The 27,388-nt window shown below is 38.3% G+C and overlaps 1 protein-coding gene across 2 annotated transcripts in view; it reads left to right on the forward strand.

Annotated features, from left to right (window-relative positions):
* RALGPS1 (Ral GEF with PH domain and SH3 binding motif 1) overlaps positions 1-27,388 on the forward strand; it is a 76,975-nt gene that overhangs the window by 38,765 nt on the left and 10,822 nt on the right. For both annotated transcript variants that reach the window (XM_034067329.1, XM_034067330.1), the window contains exons 11-15: positions 8,936-9,073; positions 10,531-10,624; positions 14,446-14,513; positions 25,689-25,815; positions 26,684-26,835. In XM_034067329.1, coding sequence (XP_033923220.1) covers positions 8,936-9,073; positions 10,531-10,624; positions 14,446-14,513; positions 25,689-25,815; positions 26,684-26,835 — 579 coding nt within the window. The remainder of the gene's footprint in view (positions 1-8,935; positions 9,074-10,530; positions 10,625-14,445; positions 14,514-25,688; positions 25,816-26,683; positions 26,836-27,388) is intronic.

Consider the following 27,388-nt stretch of genomic DNA (forward strand, 5'->3'; position numbering starts at 1 on the left):
AAAGGCAAACTTTGAGCAAGCAAACTCTTTCAGGCAGTGCAGTTCAGTTGCTGAATTCATTTGCCAGAAGATCACTTGAACCCAAAAGTTAAAACCAAAACCCGAGTGTGTAGGAATAGCAGGAAAAAGAAAGAGCGAACAGGCAGATTCGAAGAAGAAACATAAAAAAAATACCACCCAGACTTAAACACAAAAGTGTTTATCCAAGATCTATCTCAGGAAGTCCCTAAACCGCAGCTCACTGCTGACAGGAAGCTACATCTGGAAAACAACTATTGTACCTTTGCATTTTTCCTATATTCATTTTCTAAGCACTGTCTTCTTTCTGACACTGGTTATGTTTGGGAACATTTGCATGAATCATTATTACGATATTTAATCTTCTGGATTTTTTTCTTGATGATGAGGAAAGCATTAGGAGAAAAGAAAGTGGCACTTTTGAGAAAATGTGATGTGTTCAGAGGAAAAGCTTTTCTAGGAAGCTCCAGGTAGCTTCAGAACTTTTTAGACCATTTCAGTGGATAATAGATTGATTTGCACCACTTGGAGGCGATTTGGGACATAAATTCCTGAAAGTAATTCCAGCTGAATTAGCGGTAACTTTTTCTTTCACACACTGGTATCTTACTTTGAAAGTTGCTTGGTTTACGCTTCACCTATTTGTCTGATTTTTCTGTTAGGCTTTCTTGCTACAGTGACAAAGGTGGAATTATTAATTCCAGTGATCCATAAGAGTGAGGGCATTCAGGAAACACCATGGGATTGTTTCCTTCTTTAGATTTTGGCATGCCTAAGGATGAAACAATGATAATATTTTATTTCCTTCATTAAATACAGACTAGAGGAATGGCTGGAAGTGAGTTAGTTGAGTTAAACAGGTTTCTTTGGTGTTCTAGTGGCTTTCTGAGAAGTCTTAGATGTTCACAGACTCTCTGGAGTGACCTTTTAGATTAGAATCCTTGCTTCTGAAAGATTTTCTTTTGAGGTTACCACTGTGCTTGAGCAAAGAAGAGCAAAACTTTATATAGATAAGCAACAGTCTTTGTTTACATGAGACACAACAGGATTGTAAACTGCTCTGTTGAGGATTTGATACATCAAAAGGGAAGATAGAGTGTCTGTTAGGAATGTTTTGTTTTCTCTGAAGTACTTGAAATCAGCTGTCAAACTGAAAAATCAGTTCACTGAAATTGTGTTACTTTCATTTCCTTGAAAACTTGACAATATTTAAGCATGCTGAAACGTCTCTGTAGAAGCACTGATATTTCCATCTGTCTCTGCCAAGCGTTAGCAGAAAATCCTTGTCATAATGACTCATTGTTATATTCTTTGTATTCCTAACAGAACTGATGTTACCCATTAGTTCAGTATAAAGTCTCTACTAATAAATGTGCCATAGTAGACCTGAGAAACCACGGGAAGGTTAGTGAAGTTTGGAAAGGCTGGTCTTCATCTGTAACACTCATAGAAGCCATAGCACTGCAGTTAAAAGCATTGGCACTTTTGTTTGTGATGTATTTTCTTTCACAGAAAAACTAATTATTTTCCTTTATTTCTAGGAAAAAAAAAAAGCCAACTGTACAGAACAATGTTAAATATGAAAAATTAAATGTGATTTAATGTTTTTGAGTGCTCTGCCTGAGGTAAATGTTTCAGTGCTGAGCTTTTGATTAAAGCAGGAAATTACAGTTCTTCTTCTGATTAGCAAATGAAGCTGTTTTGGCTTTCTTCTTAATCTTTGTTCTTAGGACTCAGGACACAAAATAGGTATGACTGAGAAAGAAAAACATAAGCATTATACAATAATGTTTGTGGGTAGAGCTATAATAGGGAACAGGCAGTTGTCATACACTGGGACCAGGGAGAAGACTGATTCTTTCTAAACTCACCCAAATGCCCACAGCTTTCCATTTGTCGACTTTCCCAGTGAAAAGAAATGATTTTTTTTTCTGGTTTATACATCCAGCGAATCTGGAGTAACCTGCCTTGTAAAATTATACTTATTTTCTTCCGTTTATTTATTTTTTAACGTATCAACACTGCAGTGTAGCATCTTGTATAATATACTTTTGAATGCCTCAAAATAATTAAATAATCTGCATTTCAGGATGTACAGATGTATGCAGGGTGTTAGAATGGAGTGAACAAGGCTGCACAAGTCCAGGGCTTAAGTCTGTCCTCAACTGTTAAGTGATCTTGCTCTCAGGCAAGTTCAGTAGTCCTGTGCCAGCCTCTCTCCAGTCTGACGTCTGTCGTGTACAGAGGTGTACCAGGACTGTGCTGCACTATTCCAGATGTTGTCTTACTGCTGCCAAGGAGATCTAAAACACTTGTCTTTAATCCCTTTTTGAAAACGAACAATATTCTGTTTGGATGCCTCCTCTGTGCATGTAGTAACATTGCATTCTATTGCAGGCAACATTTCCTGCAAACTGCATGTTATAATCTACCTTAACAATAAATTTGTATTGTTGCTTTCTTAAAAATCACAGATGGTTGGGGAATTACTTTACTCCTTGTAGGTCAGAGCAGGGATATTTAAGGAGTTCATGCATTCAAGCTAGCAGCTAAGGCTTAAGTAAGTGCTGCAGCTTCTGAGAAGACAAGTGGGATCAGAACCCTTTCCCTTTTTCTGCTGATTATTATTTCTCTTTTAGGAAAGAAGGAGCCAAAAAAAGGGCACTATAGGGCAGTATAGGAGATGCTCCAGGCAGAAGGTGGAATTAAAAGTTGCATCAGGGCTGGAGTTTTGTCTTGATTTTTGTTGAATGAATGCTTGAGTTTAAAGATTCTCATGCCTTTCAGTGTACTTGTTTAGGAATAATGTAGTTGCTCATTATATCTTGTTGAAGCTGTTGCTTGTGAGTGGAACTACTGTTGCACTCATGCACATACTATAGTAAAGGCAGTGTAGTTTCCATTAATAACGTTACCCGTTAAAAAAAGAGGTATTTGCCATTACTGTAATTGTCAGTCTTTCAATACTTGAAGTATTGTCTCTCTAAAAATACTGATCTTTGCTTGTGTTCTGACAGAGGTAACAGATTGGAACTATTTTAACTAATTGTACAGGATATCATTTGTTGTTTGCAATGACATTTAGTTGGTGTCTCTGAAGTAAAATAGTTTCCAGAATGTTCACTTCAATTTGTGAATAATTTGGGGGTTTGTGTTTGATTAGTGGAGGTGGAGTTATTGTGTATTAGTTACACCATGCGTAGGTAACTATGCATTGACGCAGCTTTTGAACCCTGAATTTGCGTGAATGATCTCTAAGTTTTATTCGAGTGAATGGTGTTTACACTGAAAACTTACTGAAGTAGTTCTTCCAGTGAATGTCTCAATTTGTGTGTGATCATACTTGAGGAATGCTGGGCCTGTAATAGACACTGTGTTCCAGAGTAAATATTCCAAAATAGTTTGTCTATGCTTTCCAGGTATAGACAAGCCCAGAGTGGTAACGTGGCCCTCAAGTACTGTTTTCTAGTTCTGAAACCAGAATACAGAAATACAGAAAACTTATCTTTGATTTCATCCTCGTATTGAAGAAATAATGTTGAGAAAGCAGTCATAGTAGCTATTTCCCCTCTTAATAACTTACCAGCAACATCGTTACAGGCATTGCTTTTACCTGTGTTTTAAGAAGAAGACTTTTATGGTGTTGTAAGTATTTGCACTCTCGTGAGCTGATGATATGCAGGGGGAAGATGCCAGAGGATGGCAAGAATGCCTGTTGGGGGATTTGGAATTGTATAAGTAAAAATGATACGGACCTTTTTAACTGAGAAAGTTTTTTGTCTTTTTGACTTAGCCTCAGTATAGCTCTCCATTTGTGCATGGGTGTGATACTGAAGTCATGCTCTGGCTACCTGACATCCCGTAGAAGTGATAAACCTGGTCGTAATCCCACCATTACTTTCCTGTGAGTGATCCCATTCACTTGGCCACTGCGTCAGCAATATATTTTACAAATCACATGTTGTTGCCTTGGCAAAGATTTGTCTTCAGTTGTTTCCAGAGTACGCCAAGTCCTACCAAGGTTAACCAGTATATACATTTGGGGTTGTAGAAAAATTTTCCAGCCCTTAGTCCATGGAAAATATCCAGTCTTCTTGAAACCAGTGATACCACAAAACTGCTGGCGTTGCTGACTATGAGCTAATCTCCTAAGAATGGTGTCTTTGGTTTTACAGACTGCTGACTGCAGTGATTTGGACTTTTTACCACTTAGTTAATTGATAAGTTGCTTTCTTGCTGCCCTCTGCTTTATTTAGTATGATACAAACACTGTACTGTATGTGGGAAAAGGCTTTCATAAATACTGCTGACTACAAATTTGAAACATATTTTTGTCTGTTCTGGTTTTCCTATCAAACCAGTGTCACTATTTAACTTCTGGGGAGAAAGAAGGGAAAATAATTACTTTCCATAGGTTTCCTTCTGTTATCCATGGCAGTTACTGCATGTCTTGTAGACAGTGCTTCCTGTACTGAAATAATGCTCTATAATACCCAGACATCCACGTTAGACGGCAGCATCTGTGCATTCAGGGGCTTCTGGGTTGTGAATATCTTCAGAAAGTGTACGTAATGATCAGCAGGGAACTAAATTTGTTCATTAAAACATTTAACTTTTTTTTTCTCCTCTTACAGAATGTGTTTGTGGTTGCCACAGTAACAGTACGATTTACCAAACAAGTGTGGAAGACTGTTATAAATGTTAAGTAAGAATAACAGACTGGAAGTCCTGAGGCTAATCTGAAATACTTCCACATCAAAGTGTTGCAAAGTAGTGAATGTCTGACTAACAAAAATACCATAGAGCAGTGTTTCCTAACTTGTATTTGCAGAATTGCACTGCAGAGTGCTATGCACCAAAGTATATGTCAAGTATACAGTAGGGGTGTGCTTTAACCCCTTAATTTTGGGGTTGTTAGCCCTACTATTTCACAGGATAGTTTTAGATCCATTATAAAAAATGAAAGACAAAAAAGGACACAACTGAGAATGATATGAGTTTTCACTCTGTATCTGCAGGATTTTTCATGGTCAGTTTTGCAGCAGTATGTGCTTGTGAGACAGTTTTAGGTACTGTAAGTTTTGGATTACACCTTCTGCTTGCAAATTGTCACACACACGCGCACACACACCCCCCCAAAGATATTGGAACTTCTGAATTGTTAAGAATACCTGGTGCTGCTCCTTCATAGCTGCACATAATTATGTCTTTTCTATAATTTAATCCACTTTTGTTAAGTTTTCCTGGTCATAATGTTTATTTTCCTGTGGTCTTTCTGACAGAGCAATGCTATCTATCTCCCTGAACTTGTGGGAAGTAGAGGATAACAATGACTTGCCCAGGTCAAAGAAATGTGTGACAGAACAGAAAATCTGAACCCAAATTTAAGACAAATGTCACTGTGGTTTAGAGTAATACCATCCAGCTTTTCCCTCTGGTCTAACTCTGTACATGTGATTTACTTGACGGAAAGTATTCTGTCTTTCATAGCATGTTATGTCAGTCTGTCTCAATGAGGAAGAAATTGCACACCATAGCTGTTCATGAAAATTTCATATGCTTGCATTGAGGTTCATCAGAATTGAGTGAAGCTGAATACTGATTTCGGAAGGCTTGAGATTATTTTTCTTGAAAGGATGTTGTTAGTACCCATCAACTCCAAAGTGTGCTTATTTATTATCTGCCTCAGTACTGTTTTCTTTTTCAGAAGCCATGAGTATTGAATAAAGAAGTAATAAAGGCAGCTTAGCTATGAATGAAGGCACAAATATAGAGACTTAGATTTGCATCCTGCTGAGCACTGCACTTTTCCATGAATACTTTTTCAGTAAAAATTTAGCCTTGGAAGTTGTTGTCTGGTGGAGGGAGCCCTCAAACTGTATCATCTGGGTGGTGTTGACTGACATTTCAAGGTCACTTTGTTTGTTGTACTTGGGTTTCCCTGTCTTGAAACTGTCAGTACTATTACTGCTTACTTTGAGCTCTGAAACACAAAATTAAGAGCTGGGTATCAGAGTTATTTTTGCCAATTTAAAAATAATCAGTTGCCTTCACACAGTGAGGATTCATTGATAAATTTAGTTTTGGATTATTTGGCCATGCTTTTCCTTTGTCTGTGTTGTTATTTCCATGATGCCATAAGGTAACAAATACTGTGTTGTCTGCACACAATATCCAGCTGCAAAATTAGTTCTAGTAACAATGGAGAAAAGTCAGTATCACTGGAAAATGTTTTGTCTGTGGAAGCAGCTGCCCATGAGCTCACCCTCTGGAAAATATCCTGATGGCTTCACATCTTAGAGAGCTTTTTCAGTGCACAGTAGCACAAATGTAAGCCAAGGTTTGAAAACCTAGTACTGTATGTTTACTTTGGCATATGGCAACCCCAAGCCTTTCCTTTGAGAAGCAGATCTTAAAGTCTTGCTGAAGGGAAGAATTTGTATTTCTCTGAGCAAAATAAATGTATTCTCATCTATTCCTGTTATTGCATCATATATATGGAAGAGTTCAGAATGCCACTGCCCAGGTGAAGGCTGGTAACACTAAGAAAAAGATCAGTAAAAGCTAATCATCCTTGCCTTGAAAGGAGGCAAGAGAGGAACACTCCTGAAAATGTGTGAGCTTGATGTGAATTTCCAGAGAATATGTTTTGCTACATTCCAGCATATTATGTTAAGTCTAATTTTTTACTGGCATCCATCGGTTTGGTTTCTTTCTTCTGCTTTGAGCTGCCTCCATTGGTTGAGCTTTCATGCTGTATGGAGTGCAGAGTGACACAAATCATCATGCACAGGTTATTTTTGGTTGTTTAATTTATACAGAATCATTACATTTAGAGATGCAAAAAGACTGTTAGTCGTGCTAGAACTTAGTTATATTTTGCTGTAAGTTCACTGTGTAAACTGTGATTTCCTCTTAGAATTGCACATCCAGCAGAATCTGATCTGCACCTCATTGTATCAGTAGAAGTCAAAATATCAAAGACTGTATATAAAAAATTTCTACTGTAAATGGTATTACAGTATTCGGGTTGCATCCACTTCATTATTCTTTATCACTATTGGCAATGGCTTTGTGTTTGTGTAAGTTTTCATGAACTGTTTGCAAATTCGTGTTCAAAGTTACGTGATTATAAATCTAAGTACTTCATATTTCCTGCAGATTGTGCAGTTATGGGATTTTTTTAAATTTGGAAAAGCAAATCTATGTCAAGAATGGCTGAAGCCACAATTTCTTTCTTGTATTGTCTAGTTTGGGTATGTCTGGCTGTCGCATGGCTCCATGAAGAGGCAAAAGAGCAGCAAGTCTTCTTTATCCCTGCCCATGGCAGGGGGGTTGGAACTAGATGATCTTGAGGTCCTTTCCAATCCTAACTATTCTATGATTCTATTCTATACAGTGATTGCCCTCACTTAACTGCCAGGGTCTTTGGCACAAAGTGTCCATGTGGCCAAGGACACACTGAAGATGATGAAGTGTATTGTTATACCTGTACCTCAGCATATTATTTCACTTCCTTGAGCCACAAAGTACTCTGCATTACAACTTTGTTCCTTCCTATAGTTGCATCCAAGGCCTAATCAACTGGGAGTGTAGCTGGAAGTCCTAAACCAAATTGATTTTACACTCACACTCAGAGCCTCTTTACTCCTTAGCTGCGCTCATACAATTGAAATACTGAAACTGATGAAAGTATCCTCACAAAAGGCAACAGTGGTACTCTTCATTTAAACACATTCCATTAGTTGCTGAAGTAAATAGATGAGCCTTGCATTATGCTTTCATAGTTTCTTTCATGAGTTTTGCAAGGCTGTGTTGTAGAATTATTTTTCAGTTTTCCAGAGCTGAAATCTAAAACTTTTCATGTAATCACAGTGGAGATCCAGTTTTCTCAAACTTGATTATTGTATATTATATGTACTTCCCAGTTAGTGTTTTCCCCTTCATTTGTGATTGCTGTCTGACTGTTCAAGGGCTGTAAAAGAAGCCCACTGAAAATCAAAATAGTTTATGTGAAACTGAATGGCATGTGTTGATAAAAAGCAGATGGGTAATATGTAAAAGATCTTATACTTTATCATGGATTCATTTATCATGGATTCATTTCAGCCTTAAGTCTGCCTTTTTCTCATAATGTGTAAAGGCAGAAGTACCATACAACATAAAAACCACTGGATGTAAGTATATTTATGGTGATGAAGATACCTGACATCTTGCTACACATGACTTCTGTGTCTATAATAGGCTTCCTTTACCAACCAGATATGACATTTTGTCTTGTCAACTAGTGCTTTGGAAAAGTGCAGCACAAGTAAGAACAATCAGCATCTTTGCATCTTTCCGTATTACTGAGAAATCTGGGCCTAGGCAAGTAACTACCATTCTTTCAATTAAGAAACTAATAAATAAACTCCTTTTCTTTCTGCTTTTTTAAATCATCACATAATCATAAGCTAAATATCATCTGCTTGAGCGGCTGCTCCAGCAAATGCAGCCTACAGCTTCAGCCAAAACATGCAGTAATATCTTCATGTGGTAAATAGTGGCAGTGAAGTGCTAAACTCTAGTCAGCATGGCCAGAGGCTGTTGTGCTCACTGTTAGCTTCATGCCTGTACTGTCATTAGCAGTTCATAGTAGCTGTCACTTCTCTTTTCTTAGTGTCCTTGATCTGGTCCTGCAAAGTACTCATAGCAGACATTAGCCTATAAAATTGCAAAATCTTTTCAAGAGGTGTCATAGAACTCAAGCACTGATTCTGAAGTTTTTTCACCATGCAAATCCCAAACTCTCCTTTGTGTGATGGGTCCAGACCACAGTGGGGGTGAATAGTTGCTGGCTGTTCTATTCATGAAAAATTATGCAATTATTTCTGGGTGAAACATTAGACCAATTGGTTGATTGGTTTGTTTGTTTCAGGAATTTATCTCCTGGATTTAATCTACATTGATTCTGCATATCCCGCTTCAGGCAGCATTATGGAGAATGAACAAAGATCCAATCAGATGAACAATATTCTCCGAATAATAGCTGATCTGCAAGTCTCCTGTAACTATGGTTGGTGAATTTTGTTGTATCTGTTAAGGCTTAACTAAAAATTCTGTAGTACAATATTGTGTGGTTTCAGCCCTGTGTAAAGGCAACACAAGAGGCTAATGTTGGTAGAGTTGAACATTGGTAAGTAATGTAGCTTCTACTTCTGTGCAGTTTCAGTCTTACCAGTAAATTAAGCAAATATGCATTTACTCTTAATTGTAAGAGCTATAAGAGAAGTTGTGCAGAGTTTACTGCAACATGTGGACTACAAATGACATATTTTCAAGTACAGCTATTCCCTTTGGCTTATATTCTGTTCCCATCAGAAGCCATCAGAAACATCTTAATATCTTTCCTTTGCAGTAGATATGATGTCTTTGGAGCATAGAATGCCTTAATTTCATTGTTTTATTGTTAGCATACTGATATGATTCTATATGTTTACAAAATGAAATACAAATACTGCTGTGTACACAACAGTTGTAAAATTGTGTGTTAAGCTTTTCCACATACCTCACTTGTTGATGAAGTGAGGAACTTGAGGGGCTGTTCCTTTTTGTTAACAACATTTTACTCTCAAATTCATTTCCGTAATTCTAGCCTGTTAGTGAAGCCTTATGTCAAGAAATGTGCTGATCTGGGGCTGTTGATGAATACTCAGAGTGCTGTTGGTGACTTAGCATAACTTTTCTTAGCTTAAACATGAAATAAGTTGGAAAACATTGAGAGCAGCTGCAGAACTGAGTAAGTTCAGAACATTTAAATGCTACAGTTTTGGAGAGTTTTGAATAGGAAAAAAAGAATTTAGATTGTAAAAAAAGGAGGTGAGAAATCACTTGTGTATGCTTAAGTATTCAGTTCGTGTAATTGGTTGTCAACTTGAGTGTTATAGTGTATTCAAAGTGACTAGCCATAATAATGTATGATTCTGAATAGCTTGATTATTCAGCTATCATGTTCTTACTATGAGTTTCATTTTGTCTTTGAATACTTGGACAAAGAAGCCTCATTATATCACTGATCCTTCCTGTTTACAGTTTTGGTGGCTTTCTGTATTGCTGTACATTAATTTTTAGTGTTTTTGTTGAAGTGAGAATGAAAATTAAAGCATGGCCTTGAAGAAATAATATTCTGGAATAACAGATGCCTTTTAAAAGAGTTGTCTTTCAGAGAGGATAAGTTAAGATACTACAAGGTGTGTTCCTGTTCTAATTCCTGACTAGATGTCAAGGGATTTTCCTGTCATTCTGAACTTAGTGTCTTTGTTTCTTGGTATTCAGCATTATAATTCTTAAGTCTCTTCATGTTTCTGCCTGATTTATTATTCAGGAATGTTTAAAGTCTCAGTTTCCATTAAGATAACTATAAGAACTAGGAAAAAAATCCCAAACAAACCCCAAAACAAAAAAAAAACAGTGTGAAAGAATGAGGAATTTTGGGTGACATTAATGTTCATCTTCTGTTTGAACACTCCACAGATCATCTTACAACACTGCCCCATGTGCAAAAGTATTTGAAGTCTGTTCGTTACATTGAAGAACTTCAGAAGTTCGTAGAAGATGATAATTATAAGTAAGTACTGTTCTTTTCTTCAGATTTTGTGGAATTTAATGGAAAGATCACTTGGCTATTAGTTTGCTTTAAAGTGGAACAGAAAGTCATTGGCTGAAGGTAGTTCACTGTGAAAGATCATGCTTGGCTATGGTTTGTGCTTTTGTGGTTGGTTGATCACAGATACAGAGCATAGTGATGTTTATGTAGGAAAATTATTTGGAAAAAAGAATGTTTGATTTTTTTCATAGCAAAATTTATCTGCTTCATGGAATTGGAATTCCTGTCAGAGTACCAATGATAGAATACGTATGTTCTTCCTTTCCTCAGCCTCCAGGCATTGAATGTGTTCACAAATAGAGGTGCATTGTGCAACAGATGCATATTGAACATTAGCATCATGCACAGCTTTCTGAAAAGCTCAGGCAATCCCTGACTTCGTTAAGAGTAGTCTGAGACTTAAATCTCATTTAACAAACGGTCATTATTTACTAATTTCCCACAAAATTCTATGCTTCATTAAAATCATGAACATCCAGAAAAGCTATAGTAGTGATGGTGAAGAACTGTGGTTAGTACAGGCTTTACAGCCCTTGGATTGGGTTCAAGAAACTGGTCATGTTGCTTAATGTGGTTTCTAGATGGAGTTTCCTGATGATGCATCCATGTTAACACTATATATACAACAGCTTTCATGAACTGTAATATCTTAAGAAAAATAGATTAAACAAGTGGTTTGTGTGAGTATATGATAATGTAACAGAATACTTTGAAAAACTACAAGTCATGAGTAATACCAACTTAAATCTGAAAATCATTTTAACTTTAGCTGCAGCCTTACTGATAATGCTGGAAGGTATTTGGTGTATAGTAAAGATTTAGTACAACTTCTTTTGCTTTAGCTATTTCTGAGACTATTACAGTCAAACTTAGGAGTTTACTTTCTAGCCTTTCCTTTACAATGGCAAGGAAAATCTGGACTGATCTCACAAGAGATATTAAAAAGAGGGAAATATTTGGTTCTTAGCATAGTGAAGTTGCTGCAGTTAATGTACATTGGAGAAGTTTGATCTTTTTCTGCTGTCTTTGTTTCATCAGAATAAAGCTTTAAATTAAAATCTGTTCATCAAAACTGCACACAGCTGCCCTAAAGGAGAACTCTGATTCCTCTTCCATCTTTGTATTTGTGAAGAAGTTTTTGAATTTTGTTTTGAATACTTGATTCCACATTTTCCTCTCAGTTTTCCCTAATAGATCTTTAGTTTCATAGCATTTTCTGGTCCCATGCCAGAAGAAACTGTAAGCCTTAAAAAGGCAAAGACTTCTAAGTTCTTGTAGTGGAAAAGAATCTCCCCTTTCTTTCTCTTTCCAGTGACCACTCTTTTTGAGCCAGGGACAGCATTAGTGTACTCTGAAGAGATGGATGCTTGACCTTTGGCAGAGAGAACAGAACTATCTCAGTACCAGGCTGTCAGGGAGAGAAGCTTAGATAGTTGCCCTAAAATGTATTGGCAGGATCCCAACACACATTTTGCCAAATGAGAACCTCAATTGCACTGAAAAGGGAAATTTGGCAGCCACTTTATATAAACAAAGCTCTTCTCCACTATTTTTGTGCCAGTCCAATTGCTCACTTTAGGTTTGTGCTTGTCAGCAAGTAGGAACACTCTAGAAAACCCCTGACAATGATGTCATAACCTAAATATAATAGGTCTTTTTGCTCAGCCTATACGCTGTTGTCTGCAGAATCTGAGAAATTACAACTTTTGCTGGTTACAAGACTAAGGGGGCAGAAACAGGACCTAAAGCATCAAGATTCCTTCCAGCTATACCCAAAATGTATTGCTAATCTTTGTTATCTCAGGGCATTACTGGTACCAGATGGCAGGGGTAGCCTTCAGAGGTACCAGATGCAGCTGCTGCAGGATCTTCTTCCTCCTTCAGGGGTGTAAGATAGTGCTTGTCCCCAGGAGTGCAGTTTTCTCCTTAGCTAGACAGCACTGTGTTAGCCTGAGATTTCTGGTGTTCCAGTGGCCGTATGGATCATAGATTCATAGAATGGTTTGGGTTGGAAAGGACTTTAAGATCAAGTTCCAGCCCCCTTGCCATGGGCAGGGATGCCTCACACTAGAGGTATTGATCAATAGCTATAGTTGTGACTTGGCTGCTCTTCCATAGGGCATTCTTGGGGACAGTGAAGCTTTCAGAAGCTGTTGGACCTACTGTTTAAAAGCTACATAGGCAGCTCAAAATGTTCCAGATACATCACACCCATTCTGCTTCATGCACAAATGCTGGTCAGAAATGCTCTGAGTGACAGCTTTGAGGCTTGAACTGCTTTACTCTAACTTAAATCTCGACTCAAGAAAGATGAATAAGTTTTATTCAGCTCCCTCATGGAGCAGCTAAATTTCTTCTTCATGTAAGGCTGTTCCCTGTCTTCTTTTACTTGCCTAATATTAGGAGAATTATGTAAAAGTAGCTTTACTGTCCTAATAGTTTCATCCTGTGCTGGAGAGAATCCTTCCATGAAATAGAACTGTATTCAAGACTGGGTGCGTATTTCATTTTCTGCATATGGGGTGAGGTGAGAGCAGAGCATGCGTGTACATGCATGAAACCTGTGCTGCTCAGTGGAAAATGCGGTGTCAGAGGAATTGCAAAAATGAATTTGGGTGGTGGCAAACAAGCCAAGGCTGGTTGAGACTGTACTGACTATCAGTATCTCTTTGGAATAAAAATGTTTTCTATTGTTTCCAGCCTTCTGGGTGCGAGAGTGAACAGGGGAGAAGGTGGTCAAGGAGTGACATCTCCTTGTCAGAACATATTCCCTTTTCTCACAGTTTATTGTCAATATTTTGTTATATGTGTCACCATGAGTATTTTATATTTAACAGCATTCAAATTTAGACTTATGTTTATTTCTTATTCTTTTAACACATCCTGTGTTTTCTTACGTTGAATAGCTAAATTGCATTTTCAGAGGAGTGCATTACAAACCACATCACTGTAAAAGGGAGAAGCTATTTGCTTACATTGACTGAACTGCAGCTGTATCTTTTTACAATGGGCTTATTAGACAAATGTTTCCACAGTGACCAAATAAATTGTGGCTGTTGCCACAGGGGACTAGTAGAACTGAGTAATGTCTTTGATAACAACATAAGGAAAGAACATCAGAGATGAGTTCCTCAAAGCTGGCAGAAACTGAAACATGCAGTTATCACATGTGGGGAAGGATAAGTAACAGCTCCCTTGTACAGACAGAAACAGAAGAAAGAAATAAGGATTTGTGGAACAGTGACAGGTTCACGGGAGAAGGGTTGTTTGCTTCTGGTTAGACAGCAACTGTTATATGAAACAAGTTGAAATGCGTGCTCTGTTTTGCATAAGGACTTTGGTTTTGAAATGCTGTCTCAGGTTGTCATCTGTTGTCATCCATCCCATCCCACTCATGTGCATGTCTTTAGTACAAAAGCCTTTCACTGATGTTTTTATCCAGCAGAGTACTGCAGTCTGTAGCTTAAAACCTTCACAACTCTGCGTGCGTAATGCTGTGCAATGACAGCAGTTATTTCCTTTGGGTTTAAGCCTATTCCATTAAAGTTTACTTAACATTGTGGCTCTCCACAGGTTTTTTTTGTCAAACTGGTACAGAACAAAGAAGCTATAAATGTCAAATTAAGAGTGTGTAAACTTGAGAGGTGGCAGAAGTCATATGCACTAGAAGATCAAGATGTGTTGAAGTGCTGAGAAGGCAACAACGAGTGCATCATAAAAACCACAGTGAAGCAGGGTAGCTTGTAATATCATAACTGTCTTCTAATTATCTTCGTTTCCAGATTGTCATTAAGAATTGAGCCAGGTAACAGCTCTCCTCGACTCGTTTCTTCCAAAGAAGATCTTGCAGGTATGGAACTTCATTTGAAACTTTGATTTTTCATTACAGAAATCCTTCACTGAAATATATGGGTAATCCCATTTTATGTCACAGGGATTTTGGAGGAATGAATAAGTTACAAGTAGTTTAATTTGCAGAGTTTGTAGAGGAGGGATATATTATTATTTGCCTTTCTGGAGAACAGGTTTACCTGGATGGCAAAGAGGAGTGGTTTTAAGATGATTTATTGTTAGCTTTCACATTTTTAATAGGTAGTATAAAAATCTATTGGATTTAGCTGAGATTAGAAACCTAGGGAAAACAAGTAAGGAGAAAGGAATCAAGTTCTAAGGAAACAGGAATAAAATCTATAGAAATAAGAATTTGGAAGAAAACATTTCTTCAGGAAGGCACTCTTCCCTTCCCCCTCAGTACTCAATGTTATTAATTGCTGTGTAAAATACAAGGAAGTCGTTCACAGGAGGAAATGTTTTTTAACTAGGTAAGTTCAAAAGGAGTTCTTAATTAACACTTTCTTTGTACAGAGATGTATTGAGTCCGGCTGGGATGGAGTTAAGTTGTATTTGTGTCTAGAAAGGTGTTGATAAGGCACCAGTGTTTTGGCTGCTGCTGAGCAGTGCTTGCAGCATCAAGGCTGTCGCTCCAAAACCAGCCCCCTGCAAAAGGCCAGAAGGCTGGGAGTGGGCAAGAGGTTAAGAGGGGACAGTCAGGACAGCTGACCCAGGCTGGTCAAAGAGATGTTCCATACTATATGATGTGCACAGCAATAAAAGCTAAGAGAATTGAGGGTTGCAATTCAATATTAAGGCATTTGTCTTCCATATGAAGCACTGCAAGTGCTGAGGTCCTTCGTTCCAACCAATGGTTGGACATTATCTGCTGATGGGAAGAGGAGGATAAATTCTTTTTGTTTTCCTTTGCTTCCATGTGCAGCTTTTACTTTTCTTTATTAAACTGCCTTTATGTCAATCCACGAGGGTTTTTTTAATCTTGTTTTCTCTGCCCATCATGCAGAGGAAGGGGAGTGATGGAACAGCTTGGTGGGCATGTGGAAGCCAGTAAGATCAACCCACCACATCATGTAATGTTTGATTTTGCTCTTGTGAGGATTTGCTTTTTCATACTTGAAACTTAAAACTAAGTAATTGCCTCTCATATTATTTTATTTTCCATACGTAAAGCATACAAGTGGACTTTTCTGGCTTTTGCTTCATATTGCTCATGTTTAAATGCTTTACACTAGGGGTTTGGTGTTAACATTTCATTAGGATGATGGTGGAAATTCTAATACTGGTTGTAGCAGCATAGTATGTGATAATCACTAGTACTCTGTAATTCTTAGTCAAGGGCTCAGACATTATTAGAGCTGTAATGTGAAGGCAACTAGAAATACAGTTCCAAAGTTGGAAACAAGAACTGTGAAACTCTCCTGGCTTTATACTGCAGTGGGCTCAGCTGGTGTACACAAATATTGATTAGCCCAACGTTCTGTGGTACCTACTCAATTGACTATGTGGTCATATGATATCTGGCAGTACTAGGAGAGGATGAACTTTCCGCTCTGAATCCTCAGTGCCCCTGTATGCTCCATAAGGCTGCTTTATTCAGAGTGAGAATTAATATGATGACTAGAAACCAAGTCTTGAGTCATCCTTCTTGCTCCATCCATCTATTAGTATTTCCTTTGAAAGCTTGACACGCTTCTGGACTGATGTACTTCTTGCTCAGCTAGGGAGTCCTCACGTACTGCCAGTTGGGCAGTGAATGCCACCAGCATTTTGTAATACCCATGGAAATGTTTCTGTGACCTGCACCTCTGTGGTTGCAAAAATGCAACTAAAGGGAATCCAGTGTACTTCATTGAAAAAAACAGTTCCTGGAGAAGTTCAGTTAAAGTAAATTACTATGAATTCAGATTGAAGTTTAACTGAGCATGAAGGCAATAATTTATTGTATATTTCACAACATTAATAAAAAGAAATATAGACATATGTTAGTCCTGAATAATTCTGAGCTAAAATACCCAGCTATCAGTAATGAGATACTTGACTGTGCAGAATTAAACCCAGCACGTTTAAAAGTGGGTGAGTCAACTTTATTTGGATTCAGGTTAGAGATTTTTTACATTTTAGCCATTGTGTACCAGCAGTAAATCCTCTGCAGTCAGCAAACTGTAATGGTAAGAGGTGATCTCAAAATAATTTAAGCAGTAGTTTAATGTTCCACTCAATAGTTTAAGGCATATGAGTCTCAATATAATGATCTTAAGGTAAAATAAAGGTCCTTGGCTCAGAAGAGCAGTCACCAGTTCAGTTCTCCCGACAGTTGAAAAGTTATTAGGTTACTAATGGCAGTGTAGTGTCCAGTTGAGTTCAGCATGTGATATATTACCTTCTATAGGTAGTCATGTGTTTCCAAATACAGAGAAAAAGCTTGATATCACTGGTAATAATTCCAAAAGCCATAATGGACTTAAGTGCAGGGAATAGTGTCTTTTTCATGTCCTAAAGTATAACTACTTATGTTGATGATGGAAATGACTTTTTCTTCCCTGCTTTATGACTTTATTTTCTATCCAGCTTCAGTTTTCTCTCTTTCAAAAGATGATTAACAGTTTACTTTATCCAGGGACATCATAGGTTTCTTTTTTTTCCCCTTAAAGTATCTTTATGAATGTGAGGCTCAATAAGAACAGTTAAATCCTTCAATATTTCTATTTGCAAAGTACTGGAGAAAACCATGTGTCCATTTTCCACTTTGGTTGCCAACTGTAAACTGGTTTCCAGTAAATTCAAACAGGAGGCAGACATCTGATTAAAATGAGTGTCTCACAACAAGCTATGTTTTGTATATTAGTGGCTAAGATGGTCTCCTTTAATTACCGATTGCATATATAATTGTGAATAGTGCTTTCAAAGGGAGATTTCATGCCTTCCATAACGCTGCAGCGATTCTTGTCTCTTGCAAGCAGCCTTTAAAATGGAGCTTTAAGCAGTTTCATTGAATGCTTTCAGGAACCGTGTGATTCACACAACTTCCTTGGCAGCAGCTTAAGTCTGTTCATTCTGCCTTGCTATGGTTTGAGAGAGAGAGGGAGAATGTAGCTGGAGAGCTTATAGTATGCTAACTGTTCACAGTTTCCAGTTGAATTAGCTGTAAAAGACATCTGTGTTCCTGTGGTGTTGGCTAGAAGGTGCCCAGCATTTATGGTACAGCTATTAAGCAGATTGTTTTGGAAGGTATAACTCAATACATTTTCCCAGAACAAAGGAAAAGATTTGCTGTTCTATATGGTAAATAATTTAGCCTTCTAAGCAACTAGCAAAGTCTAGCTCAGTACAGAAAAATTTATGCGTGTTCTTTACCATCTTAATGTTGTTAGCAAAGTTCAAGGCTTGGTACTGATCAGAGTATAGAAAACAGTTACTTGTTCTTTGAAATATACCATGTTTATCCTGCCTTGGAAAGCAATATAAAAAGATTCAATAATGTTAAAATCATTGCCATATCCAGAAAATTATATCTAGTATTAAGTGACTCAAAGACTGGTCTTTATGATTCTGTGATTTTTAATGAACTCCTTCATTACAGTTAGCATTTAGTAGTCTTTAGCAGCCAGGCCTTTGCTGTGGGCAGCCCTTATTTTGTGGGGGTTGTTCTGCAATAGTCAGGGACGGACCTTCACCCCCTTCTGATTTTTTCTTTTTCCCCCCCCAAGTAGATCCTGGTGTAATTCTTGAGAATAATGAGCCCAGAGGTTTTATGTTACCCCCTTACCAGGAGTCTGGAGTAATAATCTGAAACAGGTGTATTCTCTGTTTTGTTGCTGGGGTAAAATCCATCCCATTGTGCTGAGTCCCTTCAGCTTTGAGAGCTGCTAAAGAACTTTCAATGTGTATTTTCATTACTTAGAAGCAGTCGATATATCAGATGTAAAGTATGTGATATGTAGGAGTTAAAAATGGAGAAAAGGTGGAAGCAGAAGGAAGGTGTTTGCACATCTGTAACCCTTGAAAGCAGGTATCGTACACCAGTGACATCTGTACAGCAGTCCCAGCATCTCAGGATAAAAAAAAAAGCCTTACACCGTCATTTTCCATGTAAACACTAAGTCTGACATTTAGTTTTGCCATTTGTTTTAGTGGTTGCTTTGGCAACTAATAAATAGTTTGTGCTAAGTGCTTTAGCAGCCAATCAGTCTGTGGAAATGAGAATTGTCTAATCCTTCTGCAAGTGCTTGCTTATTGCTTTGTGTGCACAGTGTCTGCTTTTCTTACACTGCACTTAAGGTAGAAATGGAAGAACATGAGTTTTCTTCACAGAAGTCTACAGCCCATCCAGAAAACTTTGCTCTTTAGTTTCAAACTTGCACTCTTTCCCAATCTCTTCCTCTGTGATACTTTCCCTACAAAATTTTACAACTCCATTGAGTATTTTTGAAAGAAATTAATACCACACAAACGTGTGGGATTCACATGTTATTATCAACCACTAAATCCAGCCAGAATTAGTGTGCTGTGGGGTTTTTGTCATTAACAGACCAAAGCCTCACAAAAACTGTAGAACGTTTTGTCAAAGCAAATACAGAGTTTTCAGGAAGAGAATGATCATGCTCAGTTTTTCACTTTATCGCTCTGTTATTTTCTGTGACTTCCTTACCAAAGAAGTCTCTAATGACCTAGTTTACTGATGCTTATTTTAACTATGAGGTTATTAACTCCCTCAGAACATTAAAAATGCATAAAACTGCCTGAGGACAAGAGGCTTTCCTGCTCTGTGGTTTGTTGGGGTTTATTTTTGGGGGATGAGGGAATTTCTCTCTTTCTTCAGAGCAGTCACCTGAAATAATTTTTTTCAAAAATCTGTATTTTTGATGTGTTTTGTTGAAGCCAAACTTGAGCATTTTCTTTGTAGCTATGCTCTCCCAATGGGTATGTCTTCACTGCCAATGTGGATGTCATCCAAGCTCATGCACTACCCTGCAGATCCAGCTGCAAGAAATGCAGTTTTAGCTGAAGTGTAAATCAGGGTTTTGCACATTCCACTGTTGCAGTATCAGTAACACAAATGCTAGCAATTAGAGATTCCATAAATCCATAAAAGGGAAGAAAACATGTAAGTTCATATGCTCATGTAATTGATAGTTCTCTTTCTCGTAATGTGTAATGTCTGTCAATAACAACAATGACTGTCACACGTCACTGTTTATTCCCTCACTGCAAACCAGGCTTTTGGAGTTAACCTTTAAATTAGTCTATTTTGTTAATCCAAATTTGAACATAAAACAAAGACTGCATCAAAGGAGGATCACATTATGGCCTTGGCCAAACTGTTCTTGTTACAGATTTGAGGATATATACAGAGACAGTAAGGTCTATAAAGGAATATCTTCTAAAAAATTGCTTAATAAGTGTATTCTTGAGTCTTGTAAACATAAAATAGGTTCTAAAAATTAGAACCTGGCAGTAAAGCGAAGCAGGAGAATGCAATGTGCTGCAGGTCTCACTCAATCTCTCATTTGTTCACTTGTTTTAAGAACTTTGGGATGGGAGATCCCTCGCACAGAAGTATCAATTAGGTTTGAGGAAGGAAAGAAATGTCCATGCCATGACTTTTTTGGATTATTAAATAAAGAAGTTTGTTATTAGGCTTCTTTAAGCTGCATGTTTAAAAAAGCAAACCCACACATTTCACCTGATAATTACTAAAGGCTTTAATAAAGGAAAGACCATTGAGAAAGTAGAAGGGAACTGAGGACACAGAGCAAGCTACAGCTGGTTGAGTTGAAGGTAGAAATTAAATGGAGAATGATAGAAGAAAAATGTAAGCAGCAGGATGTTCTTTACACACAAGTAGAAGGCACTTGGAAAAATTGTGGATCATCTGCACTGTCAGTGAAAGAAAAACAGAGCAGGAAAGGACAGTGCAGCAAAGCCAGACAGATTCTGAAATCTACTGAATGTTTTCCTGGATTTAATGTACTCTTCTTAGATGCAGAATTGAAAAGAGAATGAGGATTCGTGGAAAGTTAAAAATACAAAGCCTGAAATGAAACAGTGAATTAATCTTTTTCTTCTTATGGTATTCCTAGAATTAGAAATTCTTGATTGCCAAAGTAGAGTAGTATTCTATACCAGGGATTGTCCTTAGGGTAAAAAACAATGTACTGCAAAATAAGGTTTCCAAATTGCTTTTATAAATGTGTCTGTACCTTTTGCTGTTACGTGGCGTGGAGGTGGAGATTAGAATAGGACACTTAATTACAGCAATGGGGGTCATGTGGCAGAAACACAAACCCCTCTTTATGTTCCCCTTCCTCCCTGGGGCAGGGTATGAGAAATAGTTCATGGTCCTTTTGAAACAAACAAAAAATAATAAAATAATTAGAAAAAGAGTACTTCTACTGAATGACCAAAATCATGGTCCTGACCTCTGCAGCAAAAGGCTTTTGTATACGGCTTCCAAAGAGAACAGGCAGGCTCCAATTTTGCTGAGCAAAACACCTTTCTTTTCTTTTCTTGAGGGAAGTAGGGGGTTGACTTCTGGAGGACTTGGGGGAGCATGGGGAGGTGCAGCCAAAGACTCTGATTCTTGTTCTTAGTTTGCCCTTGTCTGAGAAGCATCCAGAACAAATATGTGCTTGCATTTTGTATGCATTCATAGGCTTTAGTTGAATTGTAAAGCAGTACTCTAAACATTAAACTATGCTTTTACAATAGCCATCATTCCAGATTTATTTGTTTTGCATCATTCTTGATTCTGTGCACAAAATTCTTGGTAAGTTCTTTATTGTGTGTTTTGTAAGTAGGTCTTTCTGTTTGAAAGTTTTAATTATCACCCACTGACTTTGGTTACAATGGCAACAGAGCAGTAAAACTTTACAGCGAAGATTTAACTAGAGAGTCTGTGGCTTGGAATGCCTTTATTAAGTTTTAGAAACAGAGCTGGTAAGTATCAGTCTTACTTCTTAGCTGCTCACCAAAAAATAGTAAAAACTTGAGACTGTTTTACCTTCCTGAAAAATCCCTCTGTTTTTCAGCATATAATATGCATCTCATGTTCAGTTTTTTCTTTGGGTGCCTTGTATTGGTTTATTGATAGGTTTTAGTGGAGAAAAAATTGTGAACTGTAACTCCTTCACCCTGTTGCTTTTTATAAAAGCTCTGGAGACTGTAAATGTTCACATGTTCTACTGGAGGATTGCAAAAGTAACATTCATTTATAACATTTGAAGGATTATTCATGGAAAAATTATGCAAAGGAAAAAACAGTGAGATCCTTTGGGATATGTGTAAACTTTTCCAAATGTTCCTGCCACAGATCTCTGAACAGCGCTCAGCTCGCTCTGATGAAGTTGTCTCACGTTCCCTAACGCAAACAAATCTTTAATAATGTTTTAATATTTTTATACATTATTTTTGTGCATGTCAGCATAGTCTTGAAAATGATGCTGAGAAATAATGAAAACCAAACTAACCCTTGTTCATGCCAGCTGACTGGAAAATCCTGCTAAGAGTGCTTTGTCTCCATGAAAGGCAAAATAACAGAATAGCAATCATGGTAACAGTATGCACTAGGAGTGGAGCCAGGAGAGTAAAGAGGAGAGTTAGCAGTAGCAGATGACTTCACTTATTGGAAAAAAAGGGGCAAAATAACTCAATCTCAAATGAATTTAAATATTGGAATTTTGTTATCAGCGGTATCAAGCATAGCTTCCCCAGCTAATTGCTCAGCAGTCTGGTATGTCCATAAGTATCTCACCACTTACCCTCTTTGGCATCCTTCTTGGCACAGGCTCTCTTATCTGTTACCCCTTTACAGAAATTAGGTCATCTCCCCTGAGCCCCATAACTCATGCTGACACCCTCTGCACCCCAGGCTTCTTGCTGAACTGAGTGTGCCCTGCAGCACAGGTCCTGTCTAACGAGAACTCTGAACTTCACAGTTCTTCATGGACATCTGACAGCAGTGCAGATACAAAGAGTTTGTAAAGGTTCTAAGCTTAGATTCCTTTTCCCTTAGTACAGGCTTAACAGAGCCAAACTAGCACAGGGTTAACAGAGCCAAACTGTGCATATTCCATTCTCTTGCCTTGGAGATGTGGAAGATACTACATACAAAATGGCCACTCCAGACAGAGTAATACCAGCATCGCTGGTATTTCTGTCTTTATCTTATCCCACAAAGCATTCCGTTTCCTGCTGTTATCTACTTTAAAGATATGTAACTAGGAATTAGAATAAGTCCATTACCTTCTTTCACAGGACTGATGTAAGCAATTGTAATCACTATGTATCACAAGGAAGCCAGGCTGGAACTTAAGCCACGCTTAAGTTATAAGACACCAATACCTATTTCCACAAATTCTGTCAGCCTTGACATATGTGTCACCTTAGCCAGGCAGAATCTTGACCTGAAGTCTGAATCTGTAATCTTACTTTTTGAGATACAGAGGTATGCTTTTTTTAGTAGACATCGAATTAATCAGTCCTACTGCTTTCAGCTCTGTGACTTTTCATGGTGACAAACCTTTAACTATTATGTATTAGAAAATTTAACAGTTATTTTTACATGTGGCATGTCTGTGTGAAAAAGCACTCTTATACATACTGCTACTCATTTAGGGCTGTGCCTTGAGATTGCTACTCTTTCACAGGCTGTACTTTCAACAGTTTGTTAAACATAATGTTTCAGTAGCTCTCTGTGAACTATGTCATCCACTTAGAAGAACTTAATATAAATCAGGATTTAATACTGGCACCAGAGAGACAGAGCTGAATGACACAACAGGAAGCAATAGAAAACTGAACAAATCTTGCAGCCAAATTAAGGGATAGGCAGTGATTTAATGTGTTGCAAGGTGTGATGGTTAACTTTAAAGTGGCCACATTAACACTGAAGTTTATTCTGAGTTTCAGACTAAACTCTTGCTGATACATGCTCATAATTTTCAGGAAAACTCTGTTTTCAGCTGCCACTATCTTCATCCTGGGTCTCAGTTCCAATACATTTTAAGCTTCTTAGCAGGTAGTAAACACCTCAGTAGTCCTAAGTATTTTACTGTTCACAAGTTGAAAAATATCTGATGGAAAGGCACTACTTTTTATATTCTAATTTGTGCTTTGCCTCCTCCACAGCAGAAGAGGAAGGTGAACCCTGTTTTCTCTTGAAAAAAAGCTTCCAGTATTGTCTTACAGCCTGAATCCAACAAAATTTTAGGGTTTGAAAATGAAGCAGAGAACTGTACTCAACCCTCTTCCAAACTGCCAGGCGTATGGTTCTGGTTGAGTCTCTGGACCAAGTAATGATTTTAAACTGCATTTGGCCTTTAAGCATAAGACCTTCTCCACAGCCACATATGCCAGTGACTCATGCTACTGCTGTCATGTTTCACAAATTCTCAACTGTGATGGAAGCAAAGACAAGCAGGCAAAAATGCTGTACTGTATAAAATGGGATATAGGAATAAGATAGAAAACAGGATTACAAACTATTGTTCTCGCACTAAATTGATTATCTTATGGATGATATTACTGAAGGTTCCTCTAATGAACCCATTTTCCCTCTCTGTTGCTGGAAGCATTTTACTCTTTCTGCTTGTCTTGAGGCTCCTTTCATTGTTAATTAAACAGCACAATGAATGATTTGCGCAAATCTGCAGAACACTGTGAGATCTTTCTCCTTCCTGCTAGGGAAAAACCTTTGCAGTTCTTCATAGTAATGACCCAGTTCATAGTAGAATTCCTGAGTCTAGGCTGTGTGGAAATAAAAATATAAGTAATGTGGAATTAAGTCCAGTGTTTCATGTAACTTGATCTAAGTTTGTATTATTTTTTGCCTCTTATTAGGGCAAACTCATCACTGGTTCTTCCATTTATTTTTGTGTCTCATGAATCCTCAGTTCAAGGCAGAAGAAATAGATTTAATAACTTCTGTTCATGGGGAGAGATGGCATGGCCTATATAACAGATAGAATTAGAGAGTAACTCCAATTGGAAGGAACCCATAAGGATCATTGAATCCAACTCTCTGCTTCTTGAAGCACTACCTAAAACTAAATTCTATTACTAAGAGTGTTGTCCAGATGCTCCTTATACTCTGACACATTTTGTGCCGTGACCACTTCCCTGGGCAGCCTGTTCCAGTGACCAACCACCGTCTCAGAACCAGGTGGCCTGATTTGAGGCCAGACATTTTATAAGGATTTTGATGATAGTTGTATGTGGTTTTTCAGATCACAAAGTTTCTGTCTGTGTTGACCTCTTAATGGGTGGTTTTAGGTTAGAGGCCAGAAGCTGACTAAGCTGAGGTCACTGGAGCCTCCAAGACGTGGTTCCTGTAACACAGGGGGAATTCTGTTTTGCTGCTACCTGAGCTGTACCAAGTCTGGAGACAGATATGGGGCAAATGGCCAGTTCATGACCGTTACTCCCACTTCTGTCACAAGCACCAATGCCACAACTAAACGTTTAAAAGTGAAGTCTCAGCTGTTTATTGTGAAGCTAAGAATAGCCTTGCATTCACTGAGGATGATAGGCCATGTTGTTCTTCACTGTACTGCAGCGTTCACTGCCAGCCTTTTGCAAACAGCGTCAAGGAACTGGAACAGGGAACAGCTTGTCCGTGTTTTCCGTGAGGCCTCATAAAGTCTGTAAAATGAGAGAAAGAATAATTGCAGTGAGACATCTCTAGAGCTCAGAGATGATTGAGAAGTAATGCATCTGTCTGGCCCTTCGATACATGAAAAGCCCCTGCTTTCTCTTACATGCTCAAGCTGTGAGTCAGTATGAGCAGATTGTTTACAGTTTATTCACAACATGGAGTTGTGAACAAAATTCAAAACATGTGTGAGCATTCCTGCTCACACCCGAAGTACAAACTGACTTTATGGCTCTGCGTATTACATTTTGGCACATCCAGCTGTTGTAAGGGTGCCAAGACTTTTTGTAGGAGTTCATTGTTAGAAGTATGTGCAAAGCTGTTTTAAAAATTACTTCCAGAGAGCTCAAGATTATAGAGATGAATTCATACGAGAAATGGATGGTATAACCCTAATACGCAACAACCAGTTTAGAAATGGTGCCTTCTGGTTATCTGTAAATTCATTTTAATCAGTAGCTGAACACACCAACCCATGAGATTTCTGGGGTTTGCATCTGCTCAGTGTTAAATGTTGTCTTCTAGGTCCATCTGATGTGTCGGCAATTATGAAATTTGGCAGGAGACCCACGTGTCCTGATGCTTCAGTGTCAGCAAGTCTACCTACACCTCCTGTACCAAGGCACAGGAAGAGCCACAGCCTGGGAAACAAGTGGGTACTCTGGGCTGGCTCATGCTCATGCCATTGCATGCATCACAAGGGTTTAAGCTAGCAGCAGTGTTTGAGAAGTCTCTGGTATTTGTCTCTTCTATTTCATGTATTTCTAGAGTGCTTCAGGCTTTACTGTGTATTCTCTAGGTTTTCTCTTGATACTTGTTATTTTTACTGACAGTTCTCTGCTAGTAGTGCCAGGCATCGGCACTACTTGAAAGCTGTGTATCCACTTTGTCTGTGGATCCCTGGTGTGCATAACTGCTTGGGTTTTTTCTTTTGTTCAAACATCTGGCTAATACATCTAGGGAATCCTTACTAGCTCCTTTGCACACTTCTGCAGGAAAGTTGTGACCTTTTGTACCTGGGTAATCTGGATTAGAAACATTTTTCTCTATCATGTACCCAGCTCAGCAAGAGCACTGCCTCCCCAGTTAAGGTTTCTGCATCTACCAAATTTCATAATTAATGGTTAGGAAAGAAGTTCCTGTGACTTGTCCAAGGCCAGCTCAGCTTAGCGTGAAAGACCACTAAACAGTGGCTTATGTGGGGTCTGCTTCTTCCTGGTTTTCTACCTTTTCCCTCACCCAGGGTGTTCAGGTTTTATATGGAGAGGAGTCAAAAGACTTAAAACTTCCCCATCTGCAGAGATTTCATAATTGTTACTTACAAAGACCACTAAAATTTGAAACTTGTTTTGGTGGTCAAGGAGCAGATGTACAGCAGGGAAGTGTGAGCAGTACATTTAATTGCCTGCTACTTCATAGCCTGTTGATAATGCACAGTCTGAGTGGAAATATCAGGATCCAAGAGCTGCTATTAGATGACATAAGAGGGGTTTTGAATTTTTCTCTTTCCAATTTTCCAGCATGATGTGTCAGTTCAGTGTAGTGGAGAGCAAAAGCGCCACCTTCCCGACGGAGAAGCCGCGGCACCTCCTGGATGACAGCGTCCTGGAGTCCCACAGCCCAGCCCGTGGCCACGCACCCAACTCACATTTCACCAACGGCCTGTCCATAGGTAGAGTCTGGGGGGCAGACGGACTGACATTCCTGCTTTTCTGTCACAGAGCCTTGGAACCTCAAAGAGATACCCAGAAGTAGGAAATACCCTTAGCTCCTGTGCAAAGACTGATCAGGGTGCCTATTCAAAGAGGCACGAAGGAAGATTTTCTTTGTGTGTGCTCTCTATCTGAAACAGTGTTTGTCAGCTTTCAGCAGGGGAAAAAAAAAGGGTTACTGAAAGGTGGATTTAGATTTTGAGTGCTTCCTTTTTACAAAGAAAAATTTAACAGGTTTTAGAATATTGGAGAACAGTTTAGCTGTGCTGAGACTTCAAAAGAAACAAAAGGAACTTGTGAAAGAGGATGATGACAGTTATGGTATTATGATTAATAAGATAATCATAATAAAAAAGTGATCAAGAATCTAAGTTCTAAAGTGAAAGGCACCTTTTAAGTGGCTTGGGCTCTTTCTAGAATAGGAAATAGACTCTGAAGGATAGCAGGTAACTTGATGAAGAAGAGTTTGGCACAGATGATCTTTGAACTTCTGAAAACACATGCACAGCTCAC

The sequence above is a fragment of the Melopsittacus undulatus genome, chromosome 11 (assembly GCF_012275295.1).
Source record: "Melopsittacus undulatus isolate bMelUnd1 chromosome 11, bMelUnd1.mat.Z, whole genome shotgun sequence".
Taxonomy (NCBI): Eukaryota; Metazoa; Chordata; class Aves; order Psittaciformes; family Psittaculidae; genus Melopsittacus; species Melopsittacus undulatus.